General features: G+C 36.4%; 1 protein-coding gene across 8 annotated transcripts in view; it reads left to right on the top strand.

The window, feature by feature from the left end:
• The window catches only part of TANC2 (tetratricopeptide repeat, ankyrin repeat and coiled-coil containing 2), a 369,572-nt gene that overhangs the window by 171,338 nt on the left and 178,787 nt on the right, over positions 1-19,447 (top strand). For 3 of the 8 annotated variants that reach the window (XM_044247668.1, XM_044247666.1, XM_044247670.1), the window contains one exon: positions 13,471-13,581. The exons of the other annotated variants lie outside the window; for them this stretch is intronic. In XM_044247668.1, coding sequence (XP_044103603.1) covers positions 13,471-13,581 — 111 coding nt within the window. The remainder of the gene's footprint in view (positions 1-13,470; positions 13,582-19,447) is intronic. 8 annotated transcript variants of the gene reach the window in all.

The raw sequence follows: 19,447 nt of genomic DNA, 5'->3' as shown, positions 1-19,447 counted from the left end.
CATACCTCCCCCATACCCTGTCACCATCTCCCTGTCAGTCTGCATCCGTTCTTCCACTTCGCTGAACTCAACTACTTTCTCCTCTTCTCCATCTTACCTACCTTTCCTTTTCTCTTTCTTAATAATCAGGTGCAGTTTTTTAAAATATTTTTCTTTCAGTGCCAAGTTTAGTGCGTGAGCACGATGAGACCCCCTTTACCTTTTTCTAAGTGTGGTAGCACAGTGTCGAAACTGGGAGTGTTAGAACGCACTGATCACCCATCACGTCTAAGAAGGACCTCATGGTTTACTCTCACTTTAACAGAGCAACGGAAACTTTTCTGTGTTGACACATTGCACCTGTTTAAGGATGCCACAATACCCTACACGTCGTTTCCTCAGAGGTGGGTGCTGTATGATAACCGATTCACTCTGTGCTCCTTTCCCCACTTTTTTTTTTCTTTTTTGAATTCAGCTTTTTATTGAATATGTTACCAAAAAAGTTTAGTCAGAAAGACCAAAGCCCATGTCATCATCACACTCCTCAGATTCTTGTTTCTTTGCTTCCACTTCTCCTCTTCTCAGCTGGGGAGCCGTGGTGGAGGGGACAGGACCTCCTGTTGGTGCAGGTGAGGCTCCTAATTGATGTCAGCTACAGACTTGGTAAATTAACCTGGACAGAAAGTTCAACTGGCTGCTTTTTTTTTTTTTTTTTTTTTTTTTAGGATTTTATTTATTTATTTGACAGACAAGAGATCACAAGTAGGCAGAGAGACAGGGCACATGGGGGGAGGTGGGAAGCAGGCTCCCTGTTGAGCAGAGAGTTCGCTGCGGGGCTCGATCCTAGGACCCTGGGATCATGACCTGAGCTCAAGGCAGAGGCTTAACCCACTGAGCCACCCAGGTGCACCTTCACTGGCTGCTTTAATGAAGGCATTGATCTTATTACTGTCTCTCGCCCTAACCTTATTGTCTTGCTGGGGGAAGGCCACATAGATGCAGGTGAGCTCCAAGATGCAGGTGAGCTCCAAGACAGAGGCCATGGTATGGGCAAACGATGGACTGGGCACTGCTGGGCCTGTGCTAGTTAACAAAGTGAGGGCCTTACTGCAGCTCAGCCTAGCTTCCTCAGCCCACTTTTGACCTCGGTCTATGCATCAGTGGCTCTTATAAGTGTATAGAAATGGATTGGTCCTCCTGAAAAGATGTCCAAAAAAAAAAAGTGTTAGGAGGAGACTGCTCTGATTACTTAATCAAATGACTAGATTTCCCATATGACCTTAATTCTATTTATATGAGAAATCTTTTATTTTTAAGCTTAATTTATTTTCACCATTTATACCTGTTACCTCCTGAGTCTCAATTATTATCTTTAGTGCTAACCAATATCTCAGTTATGACTAGAGTAGACTGTTTTTATTATCTCAAAGTATTTAATCAGTTCTATTCCTTCACATTGGATACCAGTCCTAATGCAGTTGCCTGATATTTTGCTCCCATCTTAACTTGGAATGGACAAAAAATAGAAAATAAAGTTAAAAACACCCATTTGAGATACAGTTTAGTACAGTGCACGTTTCTCAAATTTCCTTCATTGGCATAGTTCCTTCATGATTCTTGCCATTCCTGCTTATAACCATACTTTTTTAACCTAGTATTTTCTTTGAATTTCATGCTTTTATTTAAATAAATTTACTTTAAAAGAAATTATATATTACTAATCAAACTGGAAAGTCAGTATCACATATTGTAATTGTATAATTATCCAGAACGTTAATTCTAGCTAAATGCTTTACTTTCCAATGGCACTGACATCAAAATCTTTTCCCTCTTTTTAAAAAGGAGGATTAGCTAGTATTAGCACATTAAAATTTTCTTCTGGACCTATTCTGAAAGATGGAAACATAATTGGAAAAAGAATAACACTGTAGCCATTTCATTTAGAATAAGCTAGACAATGCTGTCACAACAACAACTTCACAAATCTCAGTGGTTTAACACAAAGAAGGTCTATTTCTAGTTTACCCAACAAGCCTGGGCAACTCTCCAGGGCAGCTGTTCTTTGTACAGTAGCAAAGCAATTCAGGCTGTTTCAGTCTTGTATCTGTACCGTCTCAACATGAGACTTCTCTGATTTTTGTGTCATAGGAGACAGACAGACTATAAAATCATCCAGGGCCTATGTCACCTGTGTTCTCATTTCATAAGTCCGAACCAGTCACATAATCCTTCCTAAACTTCATGGGAGCTGGCAGTTGTAGTCAGCCTTGTGCCTAGAAAGGAATGGAGGCTAGGATGTTGGTAGGCATTAGTACAGCCCACCATATTATGTAATTCAGTGCTACTTACTGCCAGTTTTATAAGTCATTTAAAATCATCTCTTTTTTTTTTTTTTAAGATTTTATTTATCTATTTGACAGAGATCACAAGTAGGCAGAGAGGCAGACAGAGAGAGGGGGGGAAGCAGGCTCCCTACTGAGCAGAGAGCCCTATGCAGGGCTCGATCCCAGGACCCTGAGATCATGACCTGAGCCGAAGGCAGAGGCTTAACCCGCTGAGCCACCCAGGTGCCCCTCTTGTTCTTTTTTTATTATTATGTTATATTAGTCACCATATAGTACATTATTAGTTTTTTATGTAGTTTTCTTGATTCATTGTTTGTGTATAACACCCAGTGCTCCATGCAGTACATGCCCTCTTTAATACCCATCACCGGGCTCACCCATCCCCCCCTCTCCTCTCCTCTCTAAAACCCTCAGTTTGTTTCTCGGAGTCCATTGTTTTTCATGGTTCCTCTCTCCCTCCAATTTCCTCCCCTTCATTTTCCCTTCCTTCTCCTAATGTCCTCCGTGCTATTTCTTATGTTCCACAAATAAGTGAAACCATATGATAATTGACTTTCTCTGCTTAACTTATTTTACTTAGCATAATCTCCTCCAGTCCCATCCATGTTGATGAAAAAGTTGGGTATTCATCTTTTCTGATGGCTGAGTAATATTCTGTTGTATATATGGACCACATCTTCTTTATCCATTTGTCTATTGAAGGACATCTTTGCTCTTTCCACAGTTTGGCTATTGTGGACATTGCTGCTATAAACATTGGGGTGCATGTGCCCCTTCTTTTAACTACATCTGTATCTTTGAGGTAAATATCCAGTAGTGCAATTGCTGGGTCACAGGATAGCTCTATTTTTAATTATTTGAGGAAACTTCGCACTGTTTTCTAAAGTGGCTGCACCAACTTGCATTCCTACCAACGGTGTAAGAGGGTTCCCCTTTCTCCACAACCTCTCCAATACTTGTTGTTTTTAGCCTTGTCAGTTTTTGCCACTCTAACTGGTGTAAGATGGTATTTCAGTGTGGTTTTGATTTGAATTTCACTGATGGCTAACAATGATGAACTCGACGTCGGCTAATGATGATGAACTCTTCAACATCGGCCGCAGCAATGTCTTTCAAGACACGTCTCCAAAGTCATCGCTTGTTAAATGAGTTCCATACCTTGAAGAACAGTATTGTTGATCAAACAATATAGTATTCTAAATTGAAAGCCCTGGATATGGTTTTATAATCTACCATTTAAATACTGTGATCTTTGGTAAGAGATCTTGTGATTCTCTTTTCCCTTCTGCAACAAGGTTAATGTGTTCTTCATGGAAAAATTATAAAGTGTAAATAAAAGTATAAAATAAACTGTTATACAGGTGTGAACAAGGCACCTGGGTGGGTCAGTTGGTTAAGTGACTGACTTTTGATTTTGGCTCAGGTCGTGATCTCAGTCAGGGTCCTGAGATCAAGTTCCATGTTGGCTCTGCACTCAGTGCAGAGTTGGCTGAAGAGTCTCCCTCTCCTTCTGCCCCGCCCCCAATCATGTGCATGCTCTCTCTCAAAAAAAAAAAAAAGTTAGCTGTTATTGGTTGTAGGGTAGCTTTTTTGAGAGTAAGATATGTTTTTAGAGCTATATACATAGCATTAGAATCTAGCTTTGACAAGAAGTTAGTTTCACTAACTTTAATTTCACAAAAGAGACTAATCTCTCTAAAACAAAGCTTAAGCATATTTCTCTACAATGAAAATGCTCTTCCATAAAAAGTTTTTGTGTACTTCATTCTGTTTTGAATACCATATAAGATCAGACCAAACTTAAGAATTTTTTAAAGAAAACTATCATCGGGACGCCTGGGTGGCGCAGTTGGTTGAACGACTGCCTCCGGCTCAGGGCGTGATCCTGGAGTCCGGGGATCGAGTCCCACATCAGGCTCCCAGCTCCATGGGGAGTCTGCTTCGCTCTCTGACCTTCTCCTCGCTCATTCTCTCTCTCACTGTCTCTCTCTCTCAAATAAATAAAATAAAATCTTAAAAAAAAAAAATAAAGAAAACTATCATCAATTAATGTAATGTTAGGAAACTTGGTTTTTAAACTTTTTATTTGATAAAATTTATAATAGTGTATTTTAAAAACAAAGCAGAGTGATACTTAAATGATAAAACTAAGAATAAATTCACAAATCAAATAAATACTACATATTTCTTATAGACCACTGATACAAAATCTAGTCACATGTACCCAAAGTAATCTGTTTTTCTAGGTCACTTGTTCCTGTCCCATCTTCTTCCCTAATTTCTGATAGAGTTTATAGAGGAGTTCTATTTCTTCTTTTTATTTATTTATTTTTTTATTTATTTATTTGACAGACATAGATCAGAGAGCGAGGAGGAAGCAGGCTCCCTGCTGAGCACAGAGCCCGATGCGGGACTCGATCCCAGGACCCTGGGATTATGACCTGAGCCGAAGGCAGAGGCTTAACCCACTGAGCCACCCAGGCGCCCCTATTTCTTCTTAAATAGTTGGTAACATTCACTAGTGATACCATCTGGGACATGGAAGACATTAGTTGTTTCCTTATGTGTTACCTATCTATTCAGATTTTCTGTTTCTTAATGAGTCAGTTTTGATCATTTGTGTCTTTCCAGGAATTTATCGAAGCTGTCTAATTTGTTGGCATAAAGTTCTTCATAACATTCCCTTACAATCCTTTTCATTTCTGTTGCGTTGATGGTGATATCCCTTCTTTCATTCCTAATTTTGATAATTTACGTCTTTGCTATTTTCCTTGATCAGTTTAGTTTAATGTGTTTTCAGTTTTGTTCATCTTTTCAAAGATTTTTGATTACAATATTATTCTCTATTTTAAATTACTATTTCCTTTCTTTCTGCTCTAATCTTTATTGTTCCTTTTCCTGCTTGCTTTTAATTTTAGTTTGCTCTTTTTCAACTTTTTAAAAACATACACTATTTCTCCAGTAGCATTTTAAATGTGATAACCATAAAACTCTGCTTTAAAACTTTATTTTTTTTTAAAAGATTTTTTTTTATTATTTAACAGAGAGAGACACAGCAAGAGAGAGAACACAAGCAGGGGGAGTGGGAGAGGGAGAAGCAGGCTTCCCACCAAGCAGGGAGCTAGCTCCATGCGGGGCTCGATCCCAGGACACCGGGATCATGACCCAAGCTGAAGGCAGACGCTTAATGACTGAGCTACCCATGCACCCCTGCTTTGAAACTTAAAAAAAAAAAAAAAGTAAACTAGAAAAACTTAGTAATTCTCTCCAATTAGCTTTTAGAAATAACCTTGTAATTTTGATTTTAATAGAAAATGAATGGTTATTAAACTTTTTACTGAGTTGAGAGGTACTCTGAAGTAGATTTTTCTCTTCATTACACCCTGTGACTTGTGCTTCATATTGTTTTGTGGCACTTAGCTTTCTCTGCTTTACATCATGGCTGTTCTTACTTTGGCTCATCTCCATCCCTGAGTTCCTTCAGGCCACAAACTGTCCTAATCCTGTTTGAATCCCATGAACCATCTAACCCTGAGCGCTGCACATGGCAGAACACAGTAACATTTTACTGAACTGAGTGGAACAGCTCTCTCATGTATCTTATGGTTGGTTTACAAATAGTTGCATTCAGTTTTCTAACAAAACAATTCTCTCTCTTTTTTAAAGATTTTATTTATTTATTTGACAGGCAGAGATCACAAGTAGGCAGAGAGGCAGGTAGAGGGAAAGGAGAAAGCAGACTCCCTATGGAGCAGAAAGCCCAATGTGGGGCTCGATCCCAGGACTCTGGGATCATGACCTGAGCTGAAGGCAGAGGCTTTAACCCACTGAGCCATCCAGGTGCCCCAACAATTCTCATTTTAAAAGTAGCACTCTTTATGTGTGAAAATTTCATTTAGCATCAAATTTACATTTTCAGGAAATGATATATTTTAATACTACTCAAATGATTATGATAATCCCTATAATGTATCCTGATGGCTCTGTTTTTGTTTACATAGAAAGTAATTAGATTATAATTATATTAGTTTTCAGTAATATGTTGTCTACATATAAACTTTCCACCTCACATCTAGAACTTCTGAGTAAGAAAGTACAAGTAAAGCATTTAGCCCTGAGATCTTAACCTAGTCAGTAGACAACTTTATGAATATATTTGTGATAATCCATTATTCTTGAAGTTATTAGTTGTGAATGAGTAAAGACACTAATGTGCATTCTCAAATTCCGTTTCTTTTGGTTATCTCTATGTAGCAGTGTGCTTTGTCACTGATAGTAAGTAGTTCTCTTCCTTTATTGAATTATATACAAATTTAAAATTATTAATGGCATTTCAGTTATTTGGATGTTGTTACTTTAGAGTTTTTTGTTTTGTTTTCATTGTTAGGATGTTAGTATTAAACTCTTTATGTGGTAGATAGTTTCTTAAAAAACTTATTTTTTTCCAAATTGCTAAATTTTTAACATATTGAAAGTCAGAAAGAATATTTTCCCCACATTTGGCTAGCTTCTCTAGTCTTTGTGATGTTCAAGTGAGCCCCTTCCTTTCACTGGGACCATAATGCCGTAAGTTGATACTGATTGACTAACTTTCTTTTTTGTTAAATGGATATAGTTGGTGTTATTCTTGGATAAGTTGGATAAATGGTGAAATTATGTAAGGTTGCTTTTTTACTCAAGTAAAATGAATCCTGTTTTGGCTGTTCATTATAATCAGTCAAGATAGAGATATGTGAGCCTGTCATGGACATCTAGAGGCCATACACTAACTGATATTTATATTTGTAAACAAAGTTAACGTTACTTGGCCACACTGCACACATTTTGTATTTCACTTGTATTTGCACAGCTTTCAAAGAAATCAGGGGTCTGTTATAGTTGTCAAGAATATGTGCATTGTATCTCTAGCTACACTAATATATCTTTATTCAGATTTAAAATAAATATGTTCCAATTATTTGATACTTCATGGCATAATATGGATGTAAAACAACATGGAACAGTTTTTATTTGTAAAGTAGAGTCAGAGAGTGGGGAGACTAAAGAGGATAGTGCATGGTATTTGAGGAAAATGCAGGAAAAAGAAAAGTGTATAAAACATATATTTCATTTATTATACTTTCATGGACAGAAAAAAGAGAGCTGGAATAATACTCTCCAGCTATGTATTAATTTTATAGTTGGTTTTAGATCAGTAAAGTTTTGTTTTTCATTATAAAGAGTCAGATTATTTCTACAGTAGATTAGCTTTTATTTGATATAGATTGTCATGTCAAGTTCTAATTTCCTCTTTCTGCATTGTATCTGGGGGGGGGTTTATTTTTTTCTTTTATTTAGATACATTTTCCTTGCAAAAAACCCAAGGAACTATGTGAATTATAGTTCTTTTTCTTCATCTACTTTTCACTTACATCTAGTCTATTCCAAGTTGTCAGATTCTATTGTTTTTTCTTTATCTCTCACTTTTTTTTTTAAACTTTGTTATTTTTCATCCTTTGTTTTGGGGAAGGTGCAGTACCAAACAGTGAAAGCTCCTTGGCATTCCCCTTCCTTGAGGGTGTTGCTTATATCATTTAAGCACAATCATGAACAGTAGTTAATTAGGAATTTGGATAGGTTAGAATTTCTAGATTTTAAACCCACCATAGACTGGGGGTTAAGGAGGATGTAATAGAGAATGTCATAAATATCTCTCCTCTACACTTTTCCCCCACTCTTCCACTCCAGGAAATTCATGGTACACAAAGGTTTATTGGCGGGGGGCGTGGGAGGTTGGGGTACCAGGTGGTGGGTATTATAGAGGGCACGGCTTGCATGGAGCACTGGGTGTGGTGAAAAAACAATGAATACTGTTTTTCTGAAAATAAATAAATTGGAAAAAAAAATAAATGTTTAGGAGCGAAAACATTATGAATATTCATGTAAGATTCTGCCTAATAAGCTCTGTTAAAAACTTTTTAAAATACGGTTGTCTCGTTCCACCATTTTTCTCCAACTTCTTTTAATAGTTCTCCAGTTAATATCTTTTTCTCCTGTGTTTTCCTCTCAGAGTTTTAGAATTTTAATTCTTACATATAGGTCTTTGATCCATTTTGAGTTAATTTTTGTATATGGTATAAGATAGGTATCCAGCTTCTCCTTTTGTATATAGATATCCAGTTTCTCCAGAACCATTTGTTGAAAAGATTGGCCTTTCCCCATAAAATGGTCTTGGTACCTTCGTAAAATCCTTAAACCATGGTGTTTATTTCTGGAATCTCTGTTCAGCTGGTCTATATATCTGTCTTTATGACAGAGTACCACACTGTTTTGATTACTTTGTAGAAAGCTTTATGGTAAGTTTTTAAAATCATGAAGTGTAAGACCTCCAACTTCGTTATTTCTGTGATTGGTTTGGCTCTTCAGGGTTCCTTGAGATTCTATATGAATTTTAGGATGGATTTTTCTATTTCTGTAAAAAAATGTTATTGGGATTTTTATTAAGATTGCATTGAATCCATAGGTCACTTTGGGAAGTATTGCCGTTTTGACAACATTAAGTCTTCAAATCTGTGAACAAGGAATATTTTTCCATTTATATGTGTCTTTAATTTCAGCAACGGTTTGTAGTTTTTCAGTGTACAAGTTTTTCGCCTCCTTAATTAAGTTTACTCCTAAGTATTCTTTTTGTTGCTATTTTATTTATTTATTTATTTTGACAGAGAGAGATGACAAGTAGGCAGAGAGGCAGGCAGAGAGAAAAGGGTAAGGAGGCTCCCCATTGAGCAGAGAGCCTGATGTGGGACCCGATCCTAGGACCTTGAGACGACAACCCAAGCCGGAGGCAGAGAGCCTGGGAGGCTGAGCCACCCAGGCACCCCTGTTGCTATTTTAAATTGAATTGTTTTCTTTATTTCATTCTGGGATAGCTCATCATTAGTAACCTTTTGTGTATGGATTTTATATCTTGCACCTTTCCTCAGTTTGTTTATTCTAACAGTTTTATTATAGAATCTTCACTTTCATTTAAGGTTTTCTACATTTACAGAACGTCATCTACAAATGGAGATAATTTTACTTACTCCGCTCTGACTTGGATGCCTTATATTTCTTATTCTCACCTATAGCTAAAATCATTTGGCCCTGCTTTCATGTTTGACAATGACTTTGTCTTAGATTAATCTTACTGAATAAGCTTTTTATCATAAAACCAACTCTGTGAAGAGAGTTTCTTGGTACTTTATGTTGTTCTCATCTTAAATGTATCCTTCAGTTCTCTTTTTCTGATTCTTGCTTTGGTTTGGTCTGCTCTCATACCTGTCTCCCATAATTATCTGGGTCCCATGGCAGTTCTCTCCTAAAAATTCCCACGTGCTCTGAAACCTTTATCAAAGACAGATATCTTAGTAGTTAGTTAAAATCCTTATTTTAGTGTCTTGATTCTTGCTTGGATTAGGTGTGCTTCAGCGTTATCTATAAGATTCCAGTTTGCAGAGGCAGATTTTCTCATTCACCATTCATGTTGCTGTGTGATGGATCTGATTGTTCTTATTTCCTCCCCAAGGAAATTTATTTAGTCTCCTCCCCAAGTGAGTACAGAGAATATTGCTCTCTCTTCAAAATAGGCCCCAAATGATGGATAGTTAAAACTTAGGACTCTTTTTAAAAAAACACAACATGGGCACCTGAGTGGCTCAGTTGGTTAAGCATCTTCCTTTGGGTCAGGTCTTGTGGGATCGAGTCCCACATTGGGCTCCCTGTTCCACTGGGAGCCTTCTTCTCCCTCCGCCTCTGCTTCTTTCTCTCTCTCTCTCATGAATAAATAATAAAATCTTAAAAAAAAAATAACACAACAGTTACATTGCTTTCTTAGGAAAGTCCCCTTCCTGATCTGTTATGATGACGTATTTACAGATATCTTTTTCTAATCCAGTATTCACAAACTTTAGCATGCATAGAATCATTGGAGGGCTTGCTACATGAAGATTGCTGGGCTCCACCTCCCACAGTTTCTGATTCAGCTGATCTGAGGAGTCCGATCATTTCCATTTTTAACAAATTCCCGGATAATGCTGTGCTGCAGGTCCAGGCACCACATTTTGAGAACCAGGGGTCGAATCAATTATTTAATTTTCAACTATTTAATTTTCTTTCTTTACAATATTTGACAATCACAGTATTTCTCCTTGTCTAGACCATTTTGATTTGGGTAACCTACTACCTTCTAAGTTATAACATGTTTTCCTCAATATTACTTCCTTCTAAATTAAAAAAAAAAATTGGTGATATCACTTTTCTTGTCATTCTCCCATGACATCTTAGACATCCTTGTTTTCTTCCTTCCAACCATACACAATTCAGACTCTGCAGACCACGCTGCATCTGTGATGGTAGTGATGCGATCAAAACAGTGAGAAAAACAGCTAGTATTTATGGAGGACTTATTATGTGCTAGACATGGTTTGGAGCATTTTATTTTAATCAGTGTAATCCTTACAATTCCCCCCATGGAATGGGTAATGTTACTAAGTCCGAATAACTGATCAGAAACTTAGAGAAATATTCTCAGCTTGGGAAAAGTGGAAGAGATGGAATCTAACTTAAGCTTTCTGGTTTCAGGGCCCAGACTTTCATTCCTCGGCTGTCCAACCTTTCACTACTCTACCACTATGTTATATCACAGTAAAATACGTGGTTTGGTGTTAGAATCCTCCTGCCCATCTCACTTTATCCACTTGCTAAAAAACGGTCTGTTAAACCCTTTTGACACAGAATTCTTGTACCCAGCTGAATCATCTTCTGTGGCCTTTTTCTTTTTTTTTTTTTTTAAACAATGAAGTATATTAGTATTCTAGGCTTCCAAGCAAAATATCATGTCCTATCTTCCAAAATGATCTCTTATGTTCTCCATCAAGCAGTATTAAGACTATCAGACAGCCTTTCATACCTGCGATTTTACCCCGTTTGGACTTAGACAGCACTAGTTTTCTGTAATTTGTATGAGAGGAACATTATAATCTGCCTTAAAAGATAAAGTCATCATTAGACATGTACAGTATCCCATGAATGAGGTTAGAGATGAAGGTAGAAAAAAAAGAATCAAACGTCCACTGTGAGCTGGAAAGATAACCTCAGTTGGAATTCCTGAGAAGGGAAAATCAAGATGTGTGCATGGCATTGAGTTTATAGATCTCTGGGATCCTGAATTATCCCCTTGACTCCATCTCATAAGTCTTACACATTCCTCATACCACCCCCCTCAGTTTCTCCTGCCATCCTTCAATTTCTTCCTTACATATCTACCCTAAGTTGTTGATTTCTGACTACTAGCCCACTAGTGTAACTTTCATTATAAAAATAGTTATTAAGATTTTTAGATGTATGGAATCCCTTGAACAGGGACCAGTGCTGTCTTTGTCAGAACTCGGGAGGTAAAATAGTTTTTCTCTGCCATGATAAAGAAAATTTAAAAATTCTAGTAAAGGACTTAATAGCTTTAAGAATTAAATTATAATCATTTCTTCTATACAGAGCAATACTGGATAAATAAAATGTTTCATTATTTTTGAATTGGTTGGTGAGGTTATAATGAAAGAGACTCTAATATTGGTTATTAGTAGCCTGCAGATCTGCATATAAATCACTTGAGATCTTTAGGATAGTGACTTTTAAAAATAGGCTCAATTATTACAGTTTTAGCAGAGGTGAGAGTTCTGCTATTCCAAAGCTTACTTTTGGCAGAGAACCATACTGTTAGCACCTTTGTTGCTATGGAGACTGAAACAGGATTTATTTTGTTTTTTAACATACACTTAAAATATACATACTTATCTTAAGATTTAAAATGTGATTTAGTTGCCTGTGGGCTTTGAGTACTGGCACATTTCAAAAGTGCTTCTATATTTTTTAATACTTTATTATTTTTATCCTCCAGAGAAAATCGAGATTTCTGGCCATTATAATGACCAAGTTTTATATTACTTTTTACAGGGTCTTTTAGGAATAACTTAGAATCCCCTGTGGATCAGTAATGGATGAGGATTTTGAAGAACACGCAGAAATTTTGAAAAAAGCAATGTGATCTTGAACACTCCCATGTCTTGGTCACCTATAGTTATGACACAAATATATAATGCATACAACTCAATTTCAGATTCAAACAATACTTTTGAACCAGTGTTATGCTAAGGACTTTCACCCTGTTGTCATTTATTTAATGAAACTCAATTTGAAAGTACGAAAGTAATCTTCCTAATGTTAATTTTTAATGTATTACATGGATTACTTAAATGTTTATCAATAGTGTTCCTTAACTCTTCTTCCTAAAAATCAATACATAGAATTTATACAAGCCTTTGATAAATAGAACTTTAAATTAATGAATTATACTTTCTATTTCATTCCTTACAAGAATGAATGGATTCCATGGCATGGGATATGACTAATCCATAGAACTCCTGAATATATGTGCAACTAAATCACCTCTCTTTACCTTTAGCATCCTGTGTCAGACTGGCATCTTAGTCCACTAGCAGTTTTGACTTCTTAGCTTAATAGCTGAGCCGTCAGGTGATTGATTTCCTTATAAGCTAGGTAGATTAATCCTAGTTATGTTATTTATCACAACTGAGTGTTATAGCAGTTATTTCTGGTTAAAGAAAACCTTTGATTGCAGTTGTTACAAACAGAATTTTAAAACTTAGCCGTATACTTTCCTCAGTCCATACCTTTATTTACTGGCAAAGGAAGACAAAATAGCTCATTACTTTCTAAAGAGAGAAAGTAGTGAAAGGTGATAGACAGTTGCAATTCAGGCTCATAGTTTTGAATATTAGATTTTAGCTTTTCCAGTTTGCAGTGACTTTTTAACAAGACCCATCTCCTCTAGGAAGAATGCAGTTCATTTTTTTTCTGGCACTAAAAAATAGGGTAACCTGATCTGAGTCTGACAGAGTGTGTCGTTCATTTAAGTGCTTCCATCTGTTGCCTGCTGTTCCCCTTACTCATGACCCCTCTATGTTTCTCTCTTTCTCTTCTTCTTCCCCGTTTCTTTCCTTTTTCTTTCTTCCCTCCTTTCTGTTTTCTTCTCTCTCTGTCTTTCTCTGTTTTTCTCTCTCTCCTTTTTCCCTCTCCCTCTCTCTCTCTGTCTCTTTTTTTTTGTCCTTAGCCCCTCTGAGGAAGGCAAAGTTTGTTGAGAGCCCACGAATTCCAGAATCCGAGCTTGGCTCACCAACCCTCGCTTCAGCTCAGAAACTGGATGTGGATGCGTACTGCCCTGGTAAGCGTGCATGCAAAGTGTCTGCTTTGGCAGAGGGAGGTTTGGATCAGGCCTATCCAGAAGGGCAGTGTTTTGCATGTATCCTGTTCATAAAAGCATACCCATAATCCCTTTTGCAACTGATGGCATATTTTCCTTATTAGAGCATAGTTTTTACTACATATCCTTTTTGACTATTGATGTAATAATGAGTAAGTATTGAAAACCATTTCCAGGATAATCTTCAAAAGAATTAAAATAATTTTGGTAGATCAGTATTTTTCAGGGTGATTTTTGTTATTTGAGATAGTTGAAGAAATTTTGCTTTGGCCATGTGCAAATAAGAATATTAAAGATACAAATAAAAATGTTTATTCAACACTAGCCCATTATATATGACCTACTTTTTCTAACTCCCATTGGATTTCTGGACAGTTATAGAAAATAGTTGTGATGTTGGAAACATTAAACTTAAGTTACTAGAAAGGAAGCCTTATAGGTTCCCAATTTGGGCTCCTGGACATTCACTTTTAAGAAATACCTCTTCTTCATGAATGGCCTGTGAGCACATGTGGGAGTTCACTAAAACCCTTCTCTTGTGGGAGCCAAGCTGAGACAGAATCATTATCAATGCTTAGATTCTTGCGAACTGAGATGAGTTGCCTGGCAACATTCTTTACACTCATTCTACAGTGAGTCTATAGAGCTGTGTCAGAAATGTTCAAAGATCTACTTGAGTATACAGATCAGAGCTTTAGCAGAGAGCCTTAGAAGACTTGGTTTTAGGTCTTTTGGTTTTATTTCTGCTCATTAAAATTGATGTCGAACAATAGAATGAAGCTACTACATATTTACAGCATTAGGGGTCAGCAGAATAAAATGATTTTTAGTTCTAGGGAAGATACCAATAATCTGAAACATCAGGATAATGTGGCTCTGAAACCAAATGATACATATTTGGTGGGGGGAGGTTAATAGGCGAAAACTTGGACTAAACCTAATCAGAGACATTGATTGGATGGATCAGTTTTAAATATTGAAGGACCTTGGGGATTTTACTTTCAGGATGCAGAATCCCAGTTTTCATCCACTGTTGGAGATGCCTGTTTTAAGTCAGTCACAATTATGTATCAGGAACCAGCTTTTCTGTGTCTGAAAGGAACAAAATAGCTCTTTAAACGTCACCATAGCACTTGGTTAGAGGAATCTTTTTCATGTTTTGAGGTACTGTCACACTTCTTGGGCAGTGGCATAGTGTGCTTTGCATTTCTTCATATAAATTTTGGTATAATTAAGTAAAACAAATAAATGTCCTAATTATTGCATTAAGTTTTGGGAAAGAAACTTGTGTTGGAGGGCTTTTCCCTTCCAGATTTGCAAGTCAGAATGGCTCTCAGGAAGACAATCTTTCACTTCCTGATTGTCCATCTGACATCTTTAATCTAATCTAGCCATTGTTATCTTCAAGAACCGAGGTAGCTGCTGTTTGTTGGAATGCCAGTGCTAAATCCCTCTGAAAAATCTTATCCACGTTATTTTTTATGTATATTTCCCACAAATATGAATCTTTGCTGAATTGGAATCGAACCAAACTAAACCTCAGTTGAAACTTACAGAAAGCCAGGAAAAAACTAAAATATGTTGCCAGAATGTTAATTGCCATGCTCCTCAGTCTCTCCTTTTCTTATCTGAACAGACTTAATGCACAGAAACTTAGTGTTTTACTCGTTTATAATGAAGTTATTAAACTCTCCAAAAATAAGTTTCTACTGAGATAAGATTAGTGACCTGAAAGTTTGAAGCTGTTATCGTCTACATAGTACCAAAACTTAATAAACAAATGAACTCAGTGTACTCAGAAAGCAAACAAATCATCCGTTCCTTTTAAATTTCTCTTACATAGGATATACTAAAAGAACAGAGATCGTGTTTTATCATATGCTTATATATGATAGCTCAGTTCAGGCTGTTTCTCTTCTTGTCCACCTGCTTTATTCGTTATCACATATAAATTTAGGAAAATAGTATGTGTATCTCACAGAGACAACAGTCATAAACCAAAGATTTGAGCAGTGGCTTTCAGATTTTGGCATGCTTTAGAATTACCAGAAAGACTTGTTGCAGATTGCGGGGCCCACCCTCAGAATTTCTGATTCAGTAAACCTGGGTTACGTTGAGAATTTGTTTTTCTGACGAAGTCGGAACAGCTGGGTTACAGGACTGCTGCAGGCAGCTTACAAGCAGTCCAGTGAACAATTCCGGAAAGTCATTCTGCTCTTCTGCGGATGTTGTTTCTGTATTGTCTGAACTTAAACCTTTTGATGCCTGTAACCTTAGGTTGGAAGAGTAAAGCTTTTGTGTCTAAGAAACAGACATATCCTTTTTTTGGTTGGTCCTTTTGTTCCTGGTATCTGTGTATCTATGTCTAGTTTTCAGTATTGTCCTACGTGTAAAAGGAAATTGTAGATCAAATCAGAGCAAGTCACTGATACTTGGTCTGCAAAGTCTGTGGAAAGCTATAATGAGATACAGTCATTGATCCAGAATGTTTGTCAACAAATTACGGGATGCAGTCTACATAGCATTAGATTCTAAAATACCTAACTTACATTTTACCATTCCTCAAATCAGATTTGTTGTATGCAGAAAATGTAAGAAAAACGTAAGTGAACAGTGTGTTTTGGTTCTGTGCTTAAAACCATCGGACATGATTGATGATGTTGCATAACTGACCTACCAGAGCGTAGGGGATGTTAAGTGAATTGTGTTTGATAATTGTCTTACAGTGGGGAAATTAAGACCTAGAAAATATAAGTGATTTGTATAGTATCACAAGCAGAATTTATTGTTGAACTCCTGAAGTAGACACAGTGTAATCCAGGAATTCTGGTACTGTTTAAATTCCATAAACACCCCTTAACTCTCCTTTAATTAAGAAGCAGAAAATTCAGTTTTTACTTATGAGACTGGGCTGTAATCTGTTTTTTGGGTAACCAACTGGTATCAGGGATTTCAATAAAAGCAATCCCAAGGTAAGAGAACAGATTCATCCTACACTCTGACTTTCCTGCTTACGGCATTATTTATTAGCTGTGTGGTTTTAGGCAAGTCACTTAACCTTTTTGAGCTTCAGTTTCCTCATCTGTAAAAATGGGAATAATCTTAAATCAAATTAATATAAAGCACTTAGCAGAAACTTGATTCATAGTAAATGCTTATAAATGTTAGCTGATTTTGTTACTATAATAGTTACTATTATAGTTACTATTATATATAATACTATTATATTATACTATTATATTGTTACTACTATTATACAAGGTATATATTATACTATATACCTTGAAGTATACTGCAGGATGTTAAAGCATCTTCTTAATTATCAGGAAGGTGGGAAGATGTAAAGGTTTAGGGTCATTTTTATTTTACTTGTTTTACTTTTTTATTATTTATTTATTTTAGAGCGGGAGGGGGAGAATCTTAAGCAGGCCCCACACCCAGCACAGAGTCCAGCTCAAGGTTCAATCTTGCAACCCTGAGATCTGAGCCAAAAATCAAGAGTCAGACGCTTAACTGACTGAGCCATCCACATTCCCCGAGAGTCATTTTTACTTAAATATTCTGTGTTTCAGTTCTGATTTTCCCCCTACTAGTCATGTGATCCTAAACGTGTGATATAATGTTTCTGGTGTGCCTCAGTTTCCTGTCACAGCAACATGACATATACCATGATCTTATTTCTGTAATTTAGCATATATATAAATATAGAATTAATTTAAATTATATAACATATATATAAATATATGGATTCTCAGGGAAAGCATTGGTTGCCTAAAGAGAAAGAGAGTTGGGATTGGTTAAGTCAAGAGAGAGTGGGATTAGTGTTAGCAGTGGTTGTGGCTGGTTGGTGGGGTTACAGGTGGTTTTAATTTCATTCTTGGGCAGCATATATTAGTGAATGAGAGCTCAAGTTCTAGAGTTAGATCTGGGTTTAATTTCTGACTCTGTCACCTACTAGTTGCAACAATGTGTTAACTTTCATAACCTTGAATTATTTGCAAGCTTTGATTAAAATGGGTCTTTTTTGATAGGTTTATCTCATAGGGTTGTTAAGATTAAGTAAAATAACATAAATGCCATGTGTTTTTATATATACTACATAATACATACACATAAACTGCAAAAAAAGTAGTAACATATATGCCAAATGCTTACTTCAGGCAAAATAATAAGAGCACCTTTCCTGTTACTGTTGTTCATCATCACCATTACATTTTGTTCCTTTTCTAAAATTTCTACAATGACTGTTTACTGAAATCTTGTAGTCATCAGATGTCACTAAAGGATGGTGATATTCTTTATTTAAATACCTTTGTTTCTTCAGTTTTTGTATTGGATGTTGTAATAATCATCTCAACTGTAGAAACGAATCTTGACACAAGCCAACTGAACAGTTTTGTAGGACTTTTGACTACACATGCAAGGTTAAGGGCCAAAGTCCAGACTGGTATTCTGAAAATAGACAGGCTTTTATCCACACCGATTATTTTCAGAGAAATTTGAGATTAATCTTTTAATGATAGATCTTTTAAATCTCTTTTTAAATGGCACTGTCCTTTAAAGGACAGTGTTATTTAAGATGACAACAAGATTAGGATGTATTTGAAACTCAAGAATGGAAGAGAGTTTTATGATAGTTATTTGGTACATATTCATATTTATATATGTTTTTTTGAATTCATTAAGGATTTTTCCTCTGGACTTCTTATCAGCATTGTACATTCTGTGGATAAACACAAGCCACTGTAGATAAATGTTTTATAAAAAGTAATTTTTTGAACCTCTTTTCACAACTCCTGTATAGTTGTGTTCATTCTACTTAAAAGAAAAGGATAATTTGTCTTCTCATCTTTTTCTTTATATTTTTTTCCCTGAAAACATTATCAAATGTTATCTTCATTATTTAGACGTGCTTCATTTGTTCTGCTGTGAGTTTTATACTTAAAATTATATTTTAAAACCCTCTATATAATTTTTGATTGGCATGTAGATACCAGGGGCCTTTTCTTGTAATTCACATCTTCTGCTATGTTGTGTTTGTATGCCCTACGTCTACTGTGTTGTAAACACAATAAGTGTAAAGCAGGGTTTTTAACCCGACTTAAATTGGTGGGCTTTAAGGGTGCTCTAAACTCCTTATTATACACAAACATTCTGTAATGTGCATGTGTGCTTCTTCCTATTTTTTTAGATTTTATTTATTTTTGCAAGAGAGCGTGTGTGTGTGTGAGCACAAGGGAGGGGAGGGGCAGAGGGAGAATCAGGCTCCCCACTGAGCAGGGAGCCCAATGCAGGACTTGATCCCAGGACCCGGGGATCATAACCTGGGCCAAGGCAGACACTTAACTGAGTGCCACCCAGGTGCCCAATGTGTGCTGCTTTCTATAAGAGGCTCCCAGAGCAGTCTGTGACACATACTTAACCAGCCCAAATAAAAGAGAAAAGAAATACTCTTGTAAAGATTGAAATGAAACAAAGGCTGTTAATGGTATAGCTATTAGAACAACAACAACAACAACAAAACACACACACACACACACATACATATATATGGACAGTGGACAGACTTGCAAATGGATTGAAGGGAATAGCTGAAAAACAGTGCTGCTCTAATCACAATGTGAAAGTTAGTTTAGAAAGGAGAGCTCAGAAGCAGAGAGATAAACTGAACATATTTCAGTGTATTTTAAGTAACGAGAGACACAGCCTGGTTACTGGTAATGAAAAAAAAGCATGCCAAATAACTAGAATATGAATATGAATAACTTTTCTTGCCCATACTTCCTTAGCCACTGGTAAATTCTTAAGCATGTCAGAAAGTTATTTT

Source organism: Neovison vison, chromosome 5 (assembly GCF_020171115.1).
Source record: "Neovison vison isolate M4711 chromosome 5, ASM_NN_V1, whole genome shotgun sequence".
Taxonomy (NCBI): domain Eukaryota; kingdom Metazoa; phylum Chordata; class Mammalia; order Carnivora; family Mustelidae; genus Neogale; species Neogale vison.
The sequence above is the reverse complement of the archived record's forward strand: the minus strand, read 5'-3'. Positions and strand labels throughout refer to the sequence as shown.